We start from the raw sequence: 22,543 nt of genomic DNA, 5'->3' as shown, positions 1-22,543 counted from the left end.
GTCTGGTGTCCTGATCCCTCCACTTGTGTTTGTTGTTGCCTTGGGGCCTCTGTTTGCGCCATCATTGGGTTGAGAATTGGGAGTGGGAGTCTTGCCTCCTGCGTCTGTGTTCGCAATGTACCCATCCGTGAAACAGGGAGAGGATCTCTTGGTGGGTGCCTATAAATCATAATTTCACCAACTATTTTCTTATGCTCCAGTGGGCGGGACCACTGTTTCTATTGGTCCACCTCAGATGGAGTGTGGGGTGGTGTGAACCCACTCTAAGGAGGCAGTGCTAACACAAAAAGAAAAAACACATGGAAGATTTTCACATGGTGGAATGCTTTTTTTTTTGGGGCGTTGTACTGAAATCGAAAGTGCTAATAGTGCCCCACCAAGATAGAATCTTGAGCTGCCCCTGGGACACACACCCACACGTTTTAGCCAGTTGGTCTAAATGCTGTTGGCTGGCATCAACACCCATGGTGCAATGTTCGGGGCGTGGCCCTCCACTAGTAGATCGAGGGTAGCAGGTCTCTAACTAGTACTAGACAGGTCATAGCGGGTCTCTAACGAGACGTAGAAGGGTCATGCTACTCGTATTCATTCAAAGTGAATTGCTATATCACTGCCATCCTAGGCAGTGCTACTTGAAGTGATTGCGCAATGGAGATCGATCATTCTGTAAAACCAGAGAATGATATTCAGATGGCCATTAGACTGTTGGCCACCCTCCATCACCAGGAGCAACAGCGTCATAACAAACAAAGGTGCTTTCTCACATCGACAACAATCCCCAGAATTTACGTTTTGTTGCTGCATGTCTTGAGGGCAAGCTCTTGCAACACGTGCTGTGCAGGTGGATCCTGGAAAGATGGCCGGAGACTTCTCGGAAGCGAGACACGCTCTCGTTTTTGAAAGAAACGTGAGTCTTTTCTTAGGTTATTAAGGCTGAAAAGATTTTAAAGTAAAGAACTATTGTCGGAAATTTATACCTGCATTCCCTTCTATAAGTGTCGATTTCGTATGCAATATGCTAGCTCTCAGTTAGGTCCTTTGATACTGTATTGACTTGAATTCGGCAATGATGTAGGTTTGTGCCAGAATCGGATTTACGAGAGGAGAAGGTTGCTTCCATTTCTTTTTAGCGTTTGCATTCTTGAGTCTGTTGGCAGGCAGAGAGAGAGAGAGAGAGAGAGAGAGAGAGAGAGAGAGAGGATGGATATTAGAAAGTTTTAAGATGTGATCATAGCCAACAAGCACACGGGACAGATCTGACGATAAAAATACGACGATAACAATTCATGCATGGAGGGAAAAAACGATCTCATTAATGAAGAGAGAGTGTTGGGGTGGGGCGGGGTGGCTGGGGGATAATCATTTTTCAATGCTCATTGGAGGATCTACAAAAATTTAAGTTTCAGCACCAAAAGCAGCTTAAAACAAAGCTCTTTAGAAAAGCTGCTTTCCACCTGACAACAAAGTACTTTGGAAATCTACAACTCATCGCATATGAAATGAAAGATCCGATCCTGGATCTCACTGATTAGAATGTCCTTGATTTCCTAGTTGGTTTGCTGGGTGCTCTGAGAGTTTGTTAAGACTTTTGTATGAAGTCATTCATCACAGTATCCTCCTGAGGTGTTGATCTTATTCATATCTCAGACAAACATGGTTTTCAGTTTTCATCTTTGTACTACATTGATTGCAAATGGTGTCTTCCTTGCTCCTACCAAAAAATGTGCTCTTATTTTGCTTGCGAAGCTGGCCTTTGGAAACATGGATACACCCTGTGTGAGAGAGAGAGAGAGAGAGAGAGAGAGAGAGAGAGAGAGGCAGTGAAGGAGTGTATGCCCTTCATTCTTTCTCTCCTGTTGGGCAGATGTTACAGATTCTTGCCTCCCTGGGAATTCGTGGTTTGGCCCATCTACTTTTTTCTACCTCTAGATCGGTGGGAGCTGGTTCTTATTCTGCAGTTTATATGCCTCTTGAACATTGAAATATCCTCTCCCGTGAGTAGTCCAGCATGTTCATCCCTCTCTTGTAGAATTCCATTTTTGTTTCATCTTGCCATAATTTCTGTAACATTTTCTGCAGAGTACCTCTCTGATTTCCCCTTGGGATATCTACAGCATGTAGCCCCCATCTCTCCATCCGCTCTGAGAGAGAGAGAGAGAGAGAGAGAGAGAGAGAGAGAGATTATATCAAGTGCAACAAGCAGTGAGCACATCCAAGAGAAGCTAATAAAAACACTTTTGAATAATGGCAAGAAAGCTACTCCTTCTATTGTGATTCCCCTCCCACTGAGCTGGCTGAATGGAAATTGTGATTCCTCTCTGACTAGCTCTCTGATTTCCCCTTCTTCCTCTAGGATCTACAGCATGTGGCCCGTCTCTCAATCCACTGAGAGAGAGAGAGAGAGAGAGAGAGAGAGAGAGAGAGAGAGAATCTTTTCTATAAACTGGCCTTTGCAAACTGTGAGCCAAATATGTCATAAAACTAGGAATATACCCCTCCCCTTGGCCACTTGCACATAGCTAGCACAGTCTATGTTGGGTTATGCCTACCGCGGATTGACTAATGGCCTCATGAGTGTGAATTTAGACCTTAATTTACTCTTGTTCAAAGGAGTGTAGGGTCCTTCATAAGGTGGTGCAGTGATACTTTTTTTGCACCATATGTGTGGCACCATGTCATGTGTTGGTGTTGGACTTTATCTTAGTCTAGGGTTTAAGATTCTCTACAAAACCCACTGTTTCTTCGTATTTCTAAGTGTATGCAATTTATTTCAAGTTTCTCAAGCTTTCTTCAGTGTTGTGATCTACCCATTTTTAAAAACTCCACTAGTGGTATTAGAGCCATCCTTCCAAGGGAGTCTTGCACTACCCTGTGCACTTGTAAATCCGTAGAGGTGACCCAGAGAAGACAAGAGCAAGAACGAGAAGTCCCATACTTGGAACCTGCTTCAAACAGAAGGTGCCACTCCATGCAGCTTTAGGTAGCACGCATGCAGCCTGAAGAGCCTTGAAAGAACTTTAAGGTACATTTGTAACCAGTGAATAATTTGTTATTGATTTTAATTAACCGTATAGGCACACGTAATAGTGGATGAGATAAAACTCAAAAGACATCTCCATTGAATCAATACATCGCCCGGCACCATGAGGCCATTCTTAAGCTAGAAGACCTCACGGAGTTACATAAGATTAGGGGTTTTATATGCAATTTACAATACAAATTTACAGTTGAAGTACATACGAGTGCACAGGTCTTTGAAAGAAGCTATTATTTTTACGTAGAGCTATGATGATTTGTAGCAATAATCTAAAGTTTCTATTGAAAGTTAGACTAGTCAAACTGTTCAGCTTGGAAAGGTTTCTTTCAAAAGAAGGCTTGGAAAGGATTCTGTGAAAACAAAGGGAGATGTTAAGCCCTCGGGTCCTTAAAAAGTCTAAAAGACTCTATGGGTAAGATTTTTGCTACATCCTGATTAGTATAAGAAGGCCATAAAAGACAGGCTTTGTTTTAAATTTCTTGGAGAACTCTTTTGAGAAGGGTAATAAAAATCTTTGGAGAAGGGTGAGCCAGCTATGAAGCAAGTTTATGGTGTGCAAGTTTTGCAAATTTCTCAAAACTCAATGTATAAGGAAGTAGAAGTCTTTCATGAGGATGAAGCACATGCTTGCTTTATAATTCTCCCGTCATTGGAAGAGGGTTACAGTTATAGTGGATGATAGTTCCACCCACTGCTGGTTTTGTGGTATTTCTTTCGTGCTAGCCTTCGTCATGGCTGAGTTTGCCCTTCGTCATGGCTGGTTTTGCGGTATTTCTTTCGTGCTAGCCTTCGTCATGGCTGAGTTTTCTCCTTTAGTGCTAGCCTTCGTCATGGCTGAGTTTGCCCTTCACCTTTGGAGTGCCGACAGAAACTCAGTACAACTGCATATTTTTATATTATGGTCTACACTCACTGTTGGGTGCTGATGACATCATTGGGGATGTCATAGTAGCTAGTCTCTGCTATGTGTGATGGAGTTTATAGTTTTCAATCTTATGAGTGACTATCGTGAGATTGAAACTGCACTATGTTGTGTTTTTAGAGGATGAGTTTGGGAATGTTCCTGGATTCATCTAGGTATATAGATGATAGTTCCACCCATATCTTTTTGGACTGCTGGTTTTGCGGTATTTCTTTCTATCTTAAGTGGTGCGTTGCCCTATCTTGTCTGGGAGAGACTAAAATGAAATCGTTTAGTCTTCACAAGCAGTTGTAGCTTGAATGAAGAGATTTTGGACTACCTTTTGATTAGCCTTCTCCTTTAGTGCTAGCCTTCACCATGGCTGAGTCTGCCCTTCACCTTCGGAGTGCCGACAGAAACTCAGTAAGAAGACTTTGTATAAATGGATGCTCTAGTATGTGTGGGTGTGTGGATTTGTATGTGTGAGCATATGTTTATACTATGGTCTACACCCACTGTTGGGCGCTGATAATGTCAGTGGGGATGTCATAGTAGCTAGTCCCTACTATGCATGATGGAGTTCATGGTTTTCAACCGTATGAGTGACTATCATGAGATTGAAACTGCACTATGTTGTGTTTTTAGAGGATAAGTTTGGGAAAGTTCCTGGACTCATCTAGGTATATACTCTCCGAATGAAGTGTAAAGCTACCTAAAAGTATTAAGTATGTCGTCTCATTCGATATAAGAAAGATTGGGGGTTAGGTCATACTCTATAGAGGAGCTATTTGAATGACAAGGATGGACAGTCGATATGCCTTTAAGGTGAGCATAATATACTTGACAATGCTTTCATTACTTGTATGTAGTTGGAGCACTTGGTCGAGCATGACAAATGCCCACGTATTTCTTGTGATTCTGTTTTTGTTGGCTTTCATTCTGTTGAAAATAAAAATAAAAGGTTCAATTTTTGTTGTATGAATTTATTGACAATTTCCTTGAGGATCACCTTGATTGTTCATGTCTAGAGAGGTTTCATAGATAGAATTAGTGCCAGGAGCTGTCCCTATTTTTAAATTGCCTTATTGCTTAAGTAAAATTGAAGAGAAGGAAGTAGAGGAACAGTTGTCTAAGTACTCTAAAAAGCAGAAAATTTACCCTGGTAGTATCCCTTGGGCTGCCCAAGTTAAAAAAATATGGATGTATGTGATTGTCATAGAGTATTGTGCCCTTAATAAGGTGGCAACTAAAACTAAGTATGCAATGCCATGCATTGATGAGCACTTTAAATCAATTACAAGGAGTATTTTGGTAAGATTGGCTGACGTTTTGGGGATCATTAGATTAGGATCCATTCTAATGATGTACCTTTGACTAAGTTTAGAAATTGAAGGGATCATTCTTCGCTTAGAGTGGTGCCCTTTGGGTTAACAAATGCTTCTATTATGTTCATGACCTTGATGTGACAATATCTGGGGAAGTTCCTAGTTATTCTTATGGATGATATTTTTATCTTCAGCAGTAAGACTAAGCAAGAACATTTCAAGTTAGTTTTTGAGGTAGCACAAGTTTTATGCCAAAAAGTCCAATTGTGACTTCTTTTGTAGGGAATCAAGGATGTGGGTCGTATTATCTCTAAGAAAGAGATACGTATGGATTCAAAGAAAGTTAAAGCTATTCTAAAGTGCCCTGGTCCGACTACTGCAGAAGAGTTGCAAATATGCTTTGGTCTCTTAGGTTTTTATTGGAGATTTTTGTCAAGGATTATGCTAAGGTTACACGGCCCATGATGAATTAGCTTAAGAGAAAGGAGTGCAGTTTGATGAAGTTGAAACAAGTTTTCATCTGATCCCCAATTTTAAAAGTGGTTGATCCTAATGACCTTCAGTACTTGAAATTGCTGCAATTAATAGAGTTGAGAGAGGTGTGTTGATCCACTGGACGACTGGTGGCTTTTGAAAGATGAAACCCAGCCCAGAAACTCTTTCCTATTGTCCATGCTTTGAAAACATGGACACACTATTTGTACGGTGCAAAGTTTAAAACTCTTTTTGACAAAGAATGTATCAAGTAGTTTTACAATTAGCCTGAATTAAAATGTTGAAAGGTCAGGTTGGGCTTAATTGATGCAAGTGTTAGATATCCAATTGAGATACCGTAGGCAATGCATTGAGTTGGTGGCCTATCGTATGTGAGTTGAGTTTTCCTTAGTTTCATAATGAGTCCTTCGAAGGGTAAATGTGAACGTGATCACCTTTGCTCATAAATAGTAATTGATGAAAGGGGCTCTATGGAGGTTACATCTGCTGATGATAGTCATCCTTTCATTCAACACAGATGTTTTATAAATGGAGCAGTGGGAGATGCATTTGCTCAAAGAAAGAGTTTTTACACAAGGAGGAAGGCACGCATTGCGTTTAATGCTCTTGAAGATTTAAGCTGCAAGATATCATCAATGGCTAAGATGGAGGCCCAAACTGTTTTAAAGATTCAGCCATATATTCATATCTTGCAGCATCTAAGGGCACAATGGATTGCCTTTGGACAACCAAAGAAGCCAGTGCAGGGCCTTGGGCTTTGATGGAGAAGCACCAGAAGTTGCTGAAAGTAGGAACATTTCTTTCATAATGAAGTAGTTGTGACTGTGGTTGTTGAAGCACCTACATACAGTTGGTGCAGAGTAAGGGCAGAAGTGGGGAAGTATACCATAGTAGATGGGTATCTACGCTATAAGGGGATTCTGTCTTGTATTCTTATCAGTAATATTCGCAAGAACAAAACCTGTTTGAACCATATAGGACATAGGCAATCACAGTGACATATTGGTCAGAAAATGTTTCCTCTGCTCCTTGCAAATTGATGTCGATTGCTTGGGTTGATTATTTGCATCAAATGTCTGGTTTGCCATTTAGAGGAATCCTTCTGCCTTGACTTTATGCTATAGTTACTGTAAAATTAGAGGAATAAATGTTGAATCTCACATATCAAGTCTTGATGTTTGAAGCTTTCAGATTTGGCCTTAACTGAAGAAATGCTATATATTTTGTTGGCAATCTTGCTGCAATGTATAGGAGTTTTATTTCTAATTTCCATTAGAATCTCAGTCAAAATCCAGTTCTAATCTTAGAATGAAAAACTTATGAATGTGTTTACAGGATATTCTTGACATGAGATCGCTTATTGAAAGGTCCGTGAATACATTATGTGCTAATCATCCACAGGACAAGTTTGATTCATGTGTAAATGCGCCCTCAAGTGAATTTCCATTGGACAAGGTCCAAGAACTACCTGATCAGGAACTCATAAAAAGGATCCCTTCACTATTGGATTATTTGAGTAAGCAGACTCTTAGGGACCTTTTGCGTGCTTTGACTGCAAGCCATGTTACCCCACATAACCGCTTGACAATTAAGAATGAGATCCAAAGAGAGATGGCAAAGATAGCTGTGCCTTCTTCTTATGAGGTGCTACCTGAACCGTTGTTGGAAGCAGCATTGATCTTACGCAATTCAAGCTCTTTCCGTCGCACCTCTGGATTGAATTTTACTCGTTTCAAGCTTTTTACCCACATGCCATCATCTGCTTTAGCAGCTGCACATGAAGCTTTTGCACATGTGGATAAGTTACCCACGCGGAATTTGGAAGAAGTTCAAAAGATGCTGATAGGAGATTGCGCCATGGATTTGCGAGTACGTTTCAGAGCTGTAATGCATTCACATAGGTTTACAGTAAACAATGTCAGAAAAAAGGCTAGCAATCTTTTAGATCAGGTGAAAGAAGGTGACCCATTACCGGACCGTATTGAAGGAGCATTACGTGTGGTTAGTTTATCAGCAAGAGTTCGGTATGGGGATGATGGAGGTCTTAAAAATATCCTGAGACAATTGCCTCCAGAGCAATTGTCTTTGGAAGATGAATACCTAGCAGCGTTTACCCAGCTAGAAAAGATGGAGGTTGCAGAGTTGGCTAAGGTTCAAAATATGTTTTTTGAAAACCCTTCAAGTTCACATAGAAGCAAGCGCTTTTTATATATCAGCCAGCTTCAAGGAATTTTGACAAGCTGCATGCATTTTATCTATGCTGGTACTTTCCCAGATCCCGTTGCAAAAGCACTGTCCACCATCAATTCCCCTAAAGGGAAGACTGATGAACCTGGGTCCATGGATCTAAAATTGGATCTTAATGAGGGCATGCCTAGATTTAAGACAACAGTCTTCAAAGAGCGCAAGAAAGAGGAAAGGATAAGGGCAGAGCTGGAGGCTGTATTGGCTGTAAGTGCACAGCTCCAAAAGATGGTGTGGGAATATTGTGACTCTTTTGAGAAGCATGTAGACAGGGCTGAAGTTGATTGTCCACCGCTTGATGATGGACATAATCACCAAGGGTGTGCATCCAACTCTGGTGTTGGGACTTCAAGCCTGGAAGTAAGTTTTGAAGGTGCTGAGGTAAAACCGACGGCAAAGTTAAAAGTTGGTCTCGACAGGAAGGTTCAAGAGGGCCTCATTGACACCTTAGTGTCAGACAATTTTGATGTGGACAACCAGGACTTTGTGCAAGAAGTGGAGAAAATTGCAGATGAAGCTTCAACCTTCGCTTATGTTTTGATTGGTCAGATACTTAATGAAATGTCACTGTTGCATTGTAGTTCCTTGGATGGTAACGCAGCTGAGTACTTACGGACAGGTCTAGAAGTGCCAGGTATAGTCATGCAATATTCAGAATTCTAGTTCGAAATGTGTGCTATAAATTTGACAGCTACAAATCATAGAGGGAAAGTGGTATGGCGCAGTGCAGGAAACCCTTTGCTTTGTATCGTGATGGTGCTAATGCACATGTTCTCCTAGATACAAACATATTTGGCCTCCCTAATTTGCTTATGGATATTTATTTCTCTGCTTGAATTTTTATAAAACAATGTTCATTCTCATTTGCTCTGCTTGTAAAATATTAACCATATTTGTGGTCTCGGATAACTAGTGTTCAGATATCATTTCTGTATCTGCCTTATTGGTATAGCTGTCTATAAATGTGCTGCTCAGTTTTGTTGAAGAAATTGGTTGGAAAGGGTGCATATACAGCATATAAACTGGATCTGAACCGTGGCAGGTGCAAAAAGTATTCAGACTTCCAAGTCTTGTCCAAACACAAATGCTGGCAGGCTGGTGCTGAACGTAGCTAAGAAGCTGAACAGAATACCCAAGTGGTACTGCCTTTTTAATACTTTGGCAATATTTCAAGCCTATAGTGACTGTCAACTTTGTTGCAACATCTACAAAGGTGCAGTAGTACCAATTGTATGATGCACATTGTGGCATTCATTCCAGGGAAGATCTGTATGAAATATCTCATTATCTTCTTTCCCTTTTTAAAAATATATTTTTCTTTGTTTCAGTGTGCTTCGGGAAGTGGAGCTTCAACTGAATATACAGAATGGGTGATAAACACGCTTTTTGCCTATTATTTTTGAGCGCCTTCTCCTGAGATGATTGGTATTCTTTCTTTCACTCTTTCAGAGATTCAGTTTTAGGTGATAAGCAGTCATACAGCAGTGTCTTTTCTCCAAAATTTTTCTTATCCTGAGTAAATGTGCCCAGGAAGTCTTAGTAATGTCTGTAGAGGAAAACGTCATACAAAATGAAAACAATGTCCTGGGAAGTCTTAACAGCTGCATTCTTCCTCTGATTCTTGTGTTGTTTGTAGGTGGTTTTTCCTCATCCGCCTAAGGTCTGTTTTCTATTGCAAGTTTCTTAAAGCTCATCCTACATTTTTCTGGATAATTTGAAGGGTAAGGATCTGCTAGCTTTAGGGTTGTTCTGCTTGTTGTGCTAAGATCCTGCCTTTGGCATTTGCCTTGTTCTAGAATGAGCTGATTGGAAGCTAGCAAAACAGCAAAGTTGAAGGCTGTGCTGTTTGTTTGAAATGGTTATCCTGGAATAATACACACAAAAGGATTAGTTCAATGATCTAAGAGTAATTGTCTCGTCTTATGTGCTTGTTACTGATGCTTATCTCAAGGTTTCAGTAACTACAATGAGGAGAGTGTTGCTTCTGAAAGGTCTCTCTCTCTCTCTCTCTCTCTCTCTCACGCACACATGCACACACACGTATGCATGCTTCTTAGTAGTCAACTGTTTTATTGGTGGTTATACAACAATTTTAAGGTAATTCTTCTAGCTTTCTTTTAAAAATCACTTCTTATCATTTTGTGTGCGGGATCTAATCTTATATCTATATAAAGCAGGACTTTTAGCTATATTTTTACTTCCTTTTGGAGGTCATTATGTTGGGAATCAGGAGCTTGCCTTCACGTGAACTACGACCATGGCTACTCTGTTATTTAATATGCAGGTTTAATAAATGCTAGCCTCTTCTGATGCTCCCCATTTTTGGGAAATAAGCTACTATCATATCACTACCTGTGTGTACAAATTGGACAATGCTTTAAACCTTGTTTCATGAGACTTTTTTAATGTTGGTTCACCTTAAACTTGACAACCAAATTTCACGACTGTACCGAGATCCCAGATGTTCTAATAAGTTTTACTAGTTTATGGCAGCTTCTTCCCTCATATTCCAACTGGTGAAGTCAGCCTTTCTAAATGGTGAGCTTGAAGGTACCTCAAAGGCACAGCCAGCTATGGGATCACATATTGCTTTGGTAGAGCTTGGAGGATTCTGAGATTTGGATTGGGCTGTCCGGTAGGAGTTGGGAGGATTCTGTGATTCTGATTGGGCTGGAGATTGGGATACACAGTGCTCGACTTCAGGTTACTGCTTCATGTTTGTAGAAGGTGCCATATCTTGGCTGGGCGAGAAGCAACCTCAGTTGAGTTGTCTTCCACAGAGGCAAAATATAGGGCAGCTTGTCACAGAGAGCAGTTGGAGCATCTCATTAGATGCATGGACATAGTTGAGTCATTGAGAAAGAATGTTGGACGTGGCACTGACCCACCTGTAAGCTCCCATATTAGGAGGACAAGGGGTCAGGGCACTGTGATAGGGTGGATTACCTAGGCAGAACGATTGTATAGTGGTTGGAGCTGATTTGCAGTACTGTGCACTATCAGGGCCTATTTATAGGCCTGGCAGTAGGTGCCTATGGCAACAAAGCTCTAGACTCTTTAGAAGCTGTCGTGTCAGTTCTCTAGTCAGGTACACAGTAGCTGTCAGAGTCGTGCTTACTTGGAAGCGTGATTTCCAGTCGAATTACTTATAAACTTAAGAAATTTAAAACTTTCTTAATACCACAACTTAAAATGCATTCACACTATTTTCATCCACATATCAACAGAAATAAGAGATGGAGACAAGTGCACCAACACTCGATTGGGTGAGAAAGAGGCTGCTCCCCCCAATTGGGTAAACCCAGTTGTATTTAATATTTCAATGATGCTTAGCCTCACTTACAATGGTAATAGAAATACCATTGTAGTTGTCCGAGGGTCAGAGATGGTCCTCTATGAGGCCAATAGAAATACCTTTTAAGTTGTCCGAGGGTCGGAGACAGTCCTCTATGGCCAGCAAAGGTAGGACTATGGCATTCTTCAATCAATTTGGGTCTGAGGTCCCTTATTACACAGATCCGGTTCTGGTTCCGTAAATATCCATCCCTAAGATAATAATCCTTATGGCCGCTTCCTTGGCTGAGCTGCGTCCATATAGTGGAGAAATCCGGGTCATCCTTGTACCGATCCTTCAAAATTGAAAGTTCTTCATGATAGGCTGTTGTAATTGAAAGTGGCCTTCGTGATAGTGCAGCGGCAACCACATTGTCTTTCCCTGGAGTGTGCTGAATTTGAAAATTAAATGTAGCCAAGAAGTTGGCCCATCTCATGTGCTTCTCACGTAGTAAGGGTTAAGAAAATACCGGACACTTTGGTGGTTGGTCTGGATCAAGAAATCAATGCCCAAGAGATAATGCTTCTAGACCCCCCTTGCACCACAATTACTTCGAGGCGGGCTGCATCTTGTAGTGCCAAGGTTGACCTAGAATCACGTCGATGTTTGTTATGTTTCACACTTGGAAATCCAAGTGGTCAAGATAACCTTGGAGATGAATCTGCAGAAGACTGCCCACTCGTGGGAGTCGGTTTATTGGGTGTCCCGAAAAGTCGCTGAAGATCTCTTCCCTTGTGTAGTAGTCGGAACAATTCCCAGGGAAGAAGCTAACTCTGAATAAATGATGTTATGAGTGGAAACTGGATAAAAAATAAATAGGGTAGGTTTGTCACCAACCCAACCCCACGTCTTCAGGAGCTGATTTTGGGGTCCCTCTTCAACTTCAATCTCTTCCAAAACAGCCTTTACATTTGCTGGCCCTTTAGCTCTTATAGGCTGTCCCGATTCCTAAAATTTTGCCTTTTACTAAGGGACATTCTAAGAATTTATGAGCCGCATCACATCTGATACACAAGGGCAGCAACGGTAGAGTGCTAGGGCAGCACTTTCAACAGCGTAGCAACGTGGAAGAGCCTTGGTGGCAGGTTGGGATAAGGTGTCCAACTAGAGAGAGGAGATGGCAACGAATTGGAGAAGTAGCAACGGTGTGGAAGGCTATTGCGGCAAGGTGGAAGTTATTGTGCAGCAAGAGGAAGAGGATATGGCCTAGTTGTGGAGGATTCACTAAATGAATCTGTGTGGGTAGACTAGGCCACTATTTTATAGGAGAGCTAGGGCTAAAAATAGAGTAGCTTTTCTAAAAATAAGAAAGCTAAAAGTAGAAAAACTATACTAGCTTTTTGGAAAAGCAAAAAGTAGAAAAGCCAAAGTGTCTTTTTGGAAAAGCACAATAGAAAAGCTAAAGTAGCTTTTTGGAAAAGCAAGCGGAAAAGCTAAACTAGCGTTTTGGAAAAGCAAAAAGCAGAAAAGCCAAACTAGCTTTTTGGAAAAGCGAAAAGTATAAAAGCGAAACTAGTTTTTTAGAAAAGCATTAACTTTTAATAATTATATACTTCAATAACTTTATGAATATGTTTATTATTATTATTATTATCATTTTACCGTTCACCAGGGTTAATTAATGTAGAGGCCTAGAACTCAATCAACCCTAGAAGCTCGACAACTTGCATCTAGCTCTAGAGAACTCAAAATTCTACCAAATTGAGACAATCTTTTAGCTCTTGATAGGCTTTTGAAACTAGATACTCAAGGACATGGTTTTGAGATCACTCTCAACTCAATAAGCTATGCGATCTAGATCCGTCCTCATTGACTAAGCATCATAGCCCAACACACCAAGGCTCACCCCCAAGGCCGTTGAAGGTCTCAGGGAGGAATGGTTGGGTATGGAGAACCCTTTTGGATGTGCGAAGCATCATCAGTCCTTGTATGGCATGTTGGTAATTTAATACCAGGTGGGGGGTGATCCGGTAAGTTAGTCAGTCGACTTGTAATTGCACTGGTGTGACGTCCACCCCATGCACTAGCTTTCGACATCTTGTCACTGAATGTGACTGATGGATACTGAACATCCCCCCATGCTAAAGATGGTAGAGAGCCATACTAAAGATGGTGCATCACACTGAAGGTGATTGGTCACTTGAAGGAGATAGATCGCACTGAAGGCGGTAAGAGCTGTGCAATCGGAAAAAAGGTCACATTGAAGGTGAAAAGAACTATATTGAAGATACTATGCATGGTGATCAACCATGAAAAGAGAGTGCTTTAAGATGCATGAGGGTATCTGCACATGATAGTAGAAGATACTTGGCCGGTATGTGAAGCTTGCAACCAAAATTCACATAGAAGAATACACCCGTGTGATTAGTAATAAGAGATCTCAATAATGGAAAATGTGGCCAGAAGAACGAACAGTGTTTACATTTCCTCAGTCATTAAAATAATTCTCTTCAACTGACAACAACCTAGGCGGGGGTGGGATAGTTCAAGACCCTGAGAAGATATATTTGTTCAACGTGGCCTCCGTAAATACGCTTGTCTTGATGATAAAGAATTTGTTCAAGAACCACAATTTTATCTTCATCCTCAACTTCGGTCATCGAAACAGCAGTCTTAGCATAATCTTGGATGAATCTCTTATAGAATGCAGACAAACCCAAGAATATTTGTAATTTTTCTAGATTTGCAAGATATGGCCGTTCCAATATAGCCCTTACTTTTTCAAGATCCATACAAATTCCTTCTTGGGATATGATATGTTCGAAGTACTTTACTTCTTTTGCAAATAATTCACATTTAGATTCTTTAGCAAAAAGAGACTTCTCTCTCAATAGCTAAAACATGTTCCAAGTGCTTTTTCTTGGTCTTACTATAGATAAGGATATCATATAAAAATACTACATTAAATTTCCCTAAATATGGCCTTAAGACACTATTCATAAGCGTCATGAAAGTTGTTGGAGCATTTGTTAAACCAAATGGCATTACTTTAAAAATGTTAATGCCCATACCTAGTACGACATGATGTCTTAGGGACATTCTCTTCTCTAATTCATACTTGGTGATATCATGATCTGAAATCAATTTAAATAAAATAGTTTGTCCCTTACAATTAATCAAAGAGCTCATTAATGAAAGGCATAGGGTACTTATTTTTTATGATGATTTTATTTAATGCTTAATAATCTATGCATAAACGCATGGTACCATTCTTTTTCTTTACTAGTAAAACTGGTGCAGACCAAGGTGAGCTACTTGGTTGAATGTGGCCCTTCCTAAGTTTTTGTCTCTTGACCTTAAGTTCCTTTGTTTGACTAAGCCTATATGGAGGTTTACAAAAGGGGTAGATCTAAGAATCAAGTCTATTTTATTATCTACTTCTCTCAAGGTGTAAACCAGCAGGCGAATCAAATGAAAAAACATCTTTAAATTCAATCATTAAATCATTGAAAGAAGATTTATACTTTTTAACATTATCAAGAAAAATCTTACTTCTTTCAAATGCAGGAGAAATAAAATAATCAACAAAAGTAAGTTCATAGAAATATATCTCACATTCTTCTTGGTGTAGAAGTCGTTCCAATTCCATCGAACAAATAAGAGGAGTTGGGTACATCATGTTCTCCTTGAATCTAGAAGACTCTAGCATCTTTTTCAAACATGATGGCGTTATTTAGATAACTCCATTGTAAGCTATGCTCAAGACTACAACCATTCTCCACCAAGAACAACATGTGTTCGATTGCGATGCATAATTTGGAAATCCAACGCATCCTGGTAACCTTGAAATTCCACCTCTACACCATGAATCATGGTGTCCCAAACCTTTTTATCACGGCCCTTTGCTAAAGAGATCCATATTTATGGGCACTTGGGCTCTCTGGCAACTTCAATTTCTTAAGCGAAGTGAGTAGTTAAAAAATTATGTGTTGTGCTATCATCGACCATAATTCTTTCCCTCCTCTTTATTTTTCCATGCATCCTCATTAAATCATGAGGACCAAAGGTGGGATGCCACATTGCCGATGATAGATAGCACATGTGGGTGCTATCCTCATGATAAACCTCTACCTCAATGTACTTTTCAGTACCATTAAGCAACAATACTTGCACCACGTGTACTTGCTTTTATGGGAGTTTATTTGGGGCTTTAGCTCTCGCCTGTTTGTTTTTAGGGCAATTTCAAGCAACATGGTCTTCGTCCAAACATATGAAGCAAAGGATTTCGTGCTTGGCCCTTTCATAATCCTCTTTCTTTAAGAGAGGATATTTTTGTGTTTGAGGTTTCTTAGGCGGTGCCTGAGAAGCCTTCTCCTTAAAGCGCCCCAAAACATATTTGTTGAACTTAGCCACAAAACATATTTGTTCCAAAGTTCTAGCTTTGGATATTTCGCTTGTATCGTCGTATATTTGGGCATAATTAATTGCTTCTTCAAAGGTTTCGAGAGAATTTCTTCTCACTTTAACCTTATAAGTTTCTTTGAGACCTCTCATGAAACCCCTTATCTTTTGAAATTCATAGTTTGCTATGTATTGGACTAAAGTATTCTTACCCATAGTGCAATTGTCCCAAGCCTCCCACGCTCTTTCTAGTTCATTTTCCAGTAAAAGCTCTTTCAAGAAGGCTTGTTCAAATTCAGCCCAATACCTAGGAGTTTTATCATTTTCTCTAAGGCTCATCCACCATTTATAGGCCTCATTTCCAAGGGAATACTCGCTTCCACGACTTGATTTTTCAGAAGGGGTACTCCTCAACCCTAGTACATGAGAAGCACACGAGCTGGGCCAACTTCCTGGCTGCATTTAATTTTCAAATTCAGCATACTCCAGGGAAAGACAATGTGATTGCCACTGCATTATCATGAAGGCCACATGTAAATTCAATTACAACATCCTATCATGAGGAACTAGTAGTTATGAAGGATTGGTCAAAAAGTGCACTTGGAACTGGCAGTTACAACAGCCTATCATGAAGGAATTGCCAGTTTGAGGCCATGAGAAAATGTGTTTCAATATGTTACATCTTGTCTAATTTATCAAAAAGCTAAGTATGATCGACAAAAGCCCCAAGGCTTACTTCAGCCCTTACCTGTTCCTGTAGCATCATGGCAACATATGTCTATGAATTTCATTGCTAAATTCCCTAAGTCACCACAAGGACACAATATGATATGGATAGTAGTTGATCGATTTTGCAAGCAATCTCATTTCATTCCTTGCAAGAAGACTCTTAAAACAACATTTTTAGCTTCACTTTTTATCAAACATATTTTCGTCCATCACGGGATTCCTGAATCAATTGTTTCAGACTAGGACACAAAGTTTACATGTAACTTTTGAAAGGCCTTGTTTGATAATTTGGGAACAAAGCTAGAATTCTCATCATCTTACCATCCATAGTCTGATGGACAAAGCGAGGTAGCAAACAAAGTGTTGCTAGAATTGTTGAGATGCTATGTCCATGATCACCCACAACTATGGGAGAAGTACCTTCCTTTGGTGGAGTTCGCATACAACCATACTATTCATTCATCTACTGGTAAAGCTCCTGTTGATATTGTTGATGGAAAGCCATCACCATTACTTGTGTTGCGCACCAAAGATGAAGTCTTAACAACAGATCAGTTTATTGAGGACAAGAAATCGGCTTATGATTATGTTCGCACACATACTACAAGCTAAGGAGCGTCAAAGGAACTCACAAATCAGTGAAAGAGGGCCGTTGAGTTCAAAGAAGGTGAATGGGTTTTATTAAGATTCAACAAAGCAAGACTCAAATCCAAAGTTGGGAATAGATTTGTTTACGTTACCTTGCACTGCGATACTATGGTCCTTTTCAAATCTCAAAGAAGATAAATGATGTATCATTCAAGTTGCATCTTTCCATCACATTGGAAGATCCATAATTTTTCCCATGTCAGCTTACTTAAGCATTATCAAGGACCTACTCCGTCTACCCCTACAGATGAGCACAGCTTAAGGGAAAGGGAAGCATCTTCATATGGGATGAACCTCAAAAGAGGAGCTTTGAAAAATTAAAAGTAGCTATAGAAGCAGCTCCTGTCTTAAAGGTAGGGGATCCCAATTAACCATTCATGGTTAAAGTAGATGCCAATGATTTTGCTATTGGGATGGTATTTTTACAAAAGGGTCGACCAGTTGCTTTTGAAGTCAAGAAGTTAGACCGTGCCTAATGGAATTACTCAGCATATGAGAAGGAATTGTATGCTATAGTCTATGCTTTGAAGAAGTGGAGGCACTATTTATATGGGCACTATTTGTATGGTGCCAAATTTGAGATCATCTTTTATCAAGAAAGTATTAAGTGGATTTGCAATCAGCCAGAGCTTAAAGATAGAAAAGAAAGATGGGTTGAATTAATGCACGAGTTTGATATACAACCGACATATCAGAAAGGGAATTTCAATGTGGTAGCAGACTCCCTTAGCCGAATGCTAATTCTTAATGAATTGAGTTTTACTTAATTTCAAAATGATTTTCTAGAGTCCTTAAAGAAAAAATGTGAGTTTGGTCTTCACTTTTGTAAAATATGGAAAGAAATTGTGAAGAGGGATCCAACTAATAGAGAGAGGATTTCACTGAGTCGTCACATGGAAATGGTGACACACCACAAGTTGGTGATAAAGGACTCAAGTGGAAAAAATATACCATTCAGGATGGCTACTTGCTCTACAAGGGTAGAGTATGTGTCCTAGACAACAATGACATTAGGCGCCAAATCCTTTTTGAGTATCATGATAGTTCGAGTGCTGGACACTCGGGAATTCAGAAGATGTATTTACTTCTAAAAAGGCAATTCTTTTGGCCTGGAATAGGTAAGGACATCCAAGATTATGTATTGAAGTGCAAAAAATGCCCTGAATGCCTTAAGGAAGTCTTCTACACCCATTGGAGATTCCATCTGGCAAATGGGAAAGCATCTCCATGGATTTTATTGTGGGATTACCTAGGACACAGAGGGGGCACAACTTTGTGTGGCTAATTATGGATTGGTTGACCAAGATGGCTCATTTTATTCCAACCAATGAAGATGTTAAAAATCCTAAATTAGCAAAGCTATTTGTGAAACATATCTATAGGTTGTATGGGCTACCATCTGATATTATTAGTGATCAGGATAACAAATTTAACATGCATTTTTGGAGGGTTGTGTTTATGAGGTTGGAAACTATGTTGAATATGAGCACTGCGGATCATCCACAAAGTGATGGTCAAACTGAAAGGGTCAATTAGATCATTGAGGATATGCTTTGAGCATATGTAAGTAAACAATAAAATAATTGGGAACAATATTTGCCCATATTAGAATTTGCATATAACAGTGCCAAACATTCAGCTACAGGTTTTAGTCCATTCATGATGATGTATGGATTTCAACCTAGAGCCCCAGTGCTTGTGGCACCTGAAAAAGAGAAGGTTCTAGTTGCCAAAGACTTTCTTGAGCTAGCTAGAGATAGCATTAAAAGAGCTCGGATAGAGTAAGAAGTCACGCAACCTCCCACCATAGAATGTTGGAGTTTGAAGTAAATGAGAAAGTCTACCTTAGCGTACCTGAATCTTTAGAATCCCTAAAGACAGGTAAATGTCGAAGTTATCTCGATATTGTGTACCATTCATAGTACTTAAGAAAATTAGAGAACTTGCTTAGAAATTAGCCTTACCAGAGGGATGTAGAGTACATCTAGTTTTTCATGTTAGTAGGCTAAAAATGAAGTTCGAAGATCATGATAATCTCATTGGAAATCAAGTCCTGGTTGAAAACTCATTGAACCTGCATCTTTACCACATGAACCAGAAAGAATTTTAGATAGACAAGAAAAAAGAAGACATACAATATGGTCAGAATGTTTGGTTAAGTGGAAAGATAGACCTGAAGAGAGGTCAACTTGGGAAAGGGTAAGAAATCTCTAGAGGAGGTTTCCCAATTTTGTTTTAGATAGACAAGAAAAAAGAACCTGACATACAATATGGCAAGAATGATTGGTTAAGTGGAAAGATAGACCTGACGATAATTCAATTTGGAAAAGGGTAAACAATCTCTAGAGGAGGTTTCCCAATTTTTCTTTCGAGGACGTAAACCATTCTTAAGGGGAAGGGAATGTTACATCAACTATAATACCGAGGTCAGGATAGAAGGTGGGAAACCAAGAGGGCTTGATAGTGCTTGCAGCAATGGGAGTTCAGAGGGTTGGGGTCTAGGGACTGGACCTAGGCCTCTAGGCAACAAAATGGAGTGCAATAGTAAGGCCTAAAAGGCATAGAGGTTCTAAGGTCCATATGGACACATGGCACTCCAGAGGACACCACGTGGCAAGCACTGGGCTAGGAGGGAGGATTCCAGAAGGAGCTTGAAGGAGAGTAGGCTCATGAGATAGGAATATGAGGTAGGGTGGATCACACAAGTAGAGCCCTTCTTCTTTATGTCACAGCATCCCTAAGTCTCCTCCTCTCATAGGAAACTGCATGTCCTTCCTATAAAAGATTTGCTCCAAGGCTACCACCACTGGCATCAGCCTAGACTACAAACAACTTTTGCAAATCTGGCATCACCAAAACTGGAGCTGAAGTTAGAGCATATTTAAGCAATTGAAAAGCTGATTTCTCTTTGTCTTCCCATGTGAAAGTTGTATTATTTCTTGTTAGATCATGTAGTGGGGAAGCCTTATGAGCAAAATGATGGATGAACCTCTTGTACTAGGAGTATAACCCAAGGAGAGACTGTACTTGATGCAGTCTTTAGATCAAGCTATTCTTGAATCACTTTCAATTTGTGAGGATCCATCTTTATTTCACCATCAGTTACGATATGCCCCAAGAATCTTATCTCATGAAGGAAGAATTCTCTCGTCTTTGCAATTATCTATAACTGGTGTTCTTGTAGGAGTTCAAACACGATCTTTAAATGCTCTCTGTGCTCTTCTTCATCTTTTATGCATACTATATTACCATCGAAAAATGTACCAACAGAAGACTTGTACTTCTAAAAAATTCAATTCGTCATCACTAGATTGAAAATGGCTGGAGCGTTATTTAATCCAAAGGTAACTACCAAGTACTCATATAAGCGTTGTGCTATCTGGAAGGCAATTTTATGAACATCTTGTGGGGCACTTTGTACCTAGTGACACTTGCTTTTGAGATCAATCCCGTTGAGCATCTTCGCTCCCCTAAGGCTGTCCAAAATGTTATCAATCCTTGGAATGGGAAAATGATTTTTGATTGTCATTTTGTTTAAGGCCCTATAATCAACACACATTCTCGAAGTGCCATCCTTTTTGACTGGCAGAAGGACTAGGGAATAAAAAGGAGAATTGCTAAGGATGATTAGATCATGTTCAAGTAGTTCTTGAACCTGCCTTTGAATCTCTTCTTCTTGTGTCTTGTTGACCCTATAAGGTGGCCTATTAGGTGGAGAACTTCTTAGAATCAAATCTATAGTGAGGTCATCTAGCTTTCCTGGAGGTAACGACTTAGGTAAATCCTGAAGAAAATTGTCCTTAATCTCCTCCAAGAAATCTCTCCTTTCAACAATAAGCTTATCTTCATTCCCAATTTTATTCGATTCACAAAAAAAAATAAAGTAAGAGAAAACAAAGTTCTTAAAACAGGAAATGATTGACCATGGGAATGAAGCTGCACTAGAGACTCCTGTAGGAATAGCAATTTCACATCCCCCTTGTACCATTGCCATTGTCTTCTTCTAAAAATGGAGGCTGGGCTACATTGTGATGTAGTTCCAAGGTTGACCTAAAACCACATCGACGTCCGCTATGTTTCCCACTTGGAAATCCAAGTGGTCAAGATAACCATGTAGATGAACCCACAAAAGACTACCCAGTTGGTGTGAGTCCATTTATTTGGGTGTCCCAAAAAGCCACTAAGGCTCTCTTCCCTTGCGTAGTAGTCGAAAAAATCCCCGAGGAAGGAGCTAACTTTGAAGAAATGATGTTATGAGTGGAACTTGATAAAAAAGAAATAGTGCAGGTTTGTGATCACCAATCCAACCCCATGCCTCTAGGAGTTGATTTTGTTGTCCCTCATCATCTTCAATCTCTTCCAAAGCGGCCTTTACTTTTGCTAACACTTTACCTCCTATAGGTTGTCCCAATTTCTGGTTCTTTTTCCTTTAGTAAGTGGAATTCTAAGAATTTATGAGCCCCATCATATCTGATATGCAAGCCCTCTTTCCTGTACTTGTCAATACTCTCCGATCTAGCTGCTTCTTGTTGGACTGATTTGATTCAAAATTCTTCTAGCCGGAATAGAATGTTGGTCGATTCTAATGGTCTCTTTTCCTCCTAGACTCGGGTCTATCTCTTCCTATACCAAATCTTCCTTGTTTCTTCCTCTTTTCCTCAATCCTGTTTGCTGAGGGAAATCTTTCATTTAAAGTCTTCATATCAAAACACTTAACTTTGTCACGGAGAGTTCCATTTAGGCCACTAAGATACTTTAGTGCTTGTTCCTCTGGCCTTTCTCGATCTTTTGCACTTTTAGTAGTAACCTCCAAAACCTATCAATGAAGTCTTGAATAGACTCTCCTCCCTTTTGTCTAAAGTCATCCCATTCAAGAAGGATCTCCGGCTCAAAATCTGGAGATAGGAACTGCTCCTTTAATTACTTTTTCAACTCTTCCCATGTCTTGTCCATTTTTCATTGCACTTCCTGAGTTTGGTACAATAGAGCAGCTGACCTGGTCTATGCTTTTAGAGAAAATTTTGGTATTTCCACTAGGCAGGGAGGGCTATTTTGGTAGGGTTAGGCCCCTTCACTACTTATAAATAGGTGACCACTTTATTCAGCTATTGAAGCCTATGAAGGCCCCGTAGACTGACTGGAGTGTGACATAATTTCTCTTTTGTAGATCTTGGTAGGAACCAATCATCCTTGATTTCTCTTTTGCCAAGCATCTCTACTTGGATGTATCTGGCTCATCCTTGATCAATTTTTCCCACTGCTCTCTATGTTGCATTGTATGTGTGAAATTTCAATGACTATGTTGCTGTTCTGAGGGAGATCACTAAACAATTTGAGTTTATTCCAGTGTATTAGGGTTTTGATCCAAATAGTCCCTAATTCTCACACTTCTCTTTATTTAATTATGTAGGGGTAGAGGGATCATGTGGTTGGTTTTTAAAGATGTAATTATTTAGTGGGCTCCAAACCTGAATTTAAGATTAGGCTAG

General features: G+C 40.0%; 1 protein-coding gene across 1 annotated transcript; it reads left to right on the top strand.

Annotated features, from left to right (window-relative positions):
• The first annotated feature begins 411 nt into the window (after positions 1-411).
• Positions 412-10,450, top strand: LOC147883148 (DNA double-strand break repair protein). The gene is made up of 7 exons (XM_087400100.1): positions 412-752; positions 842-907; positions 1,076-1,109; positions 7,094-8,636; positions 9,045-9,141; positions 9,331-9,427; positions 9,639-10,450. The coding sequence occupies exons 1-6, from the start codon at positions 649-651 to the stop codon at positions 9,374-9,376; spliced, it is 1,890 nt and encodes a 629-aa protein (XP_087256226.1). The 5' UTR covers positions 412-648; the 3' UTR covers positions 9,377-9,427; positions 9,639-10,450.
• Positions 10,451-22,543: the final 12,093 nt, after the last annotated feature.

Source organism: Dipteris shenzhenensis, chromosome 28 (assembly GCF_047967505.1).
Source record: "Dipteris shenzhenensis isolate YYH24624 ecotype China chromosome 28, Dip_SZ_1.0, whole genome shotgun sequence".
NCBI lineage: Eukaryota > Viridiplantae > Streptophyta > Polypodiopsida > Gleicheniales > Dipteridaceae > Dipteris > Dipteris shenzhenensis.
Note: the sequence above shows the minus strand (reverse complement) of the source record. Positions and strands in the feature narration are given on the sequence as shown.

Bases quoted from the DNA above. Each gene is read 5' to 3' on its own strand.
- LOC147883148 (XM_087400100.1), top strand. From the start codon at position 649: ATGGAGATCGATCATTCTGTAAAACCAGAGAATGATATTCAGATGGCC. The intron at 908-1,075 runs GTGAGTCTTTTC...GCAATGATGTAG, and splicing joins CTCTCGTTTTTGAAAGAAAC to GTTTGTGCCAGAATCGGATT. The intron at 1,110-7,093 runs GTTGCTTCCATT...ATGTGTTTACAG, and splicing joins CGGATTTACGAGAGGAGAAG to GATATTCTTGACATGAGATC.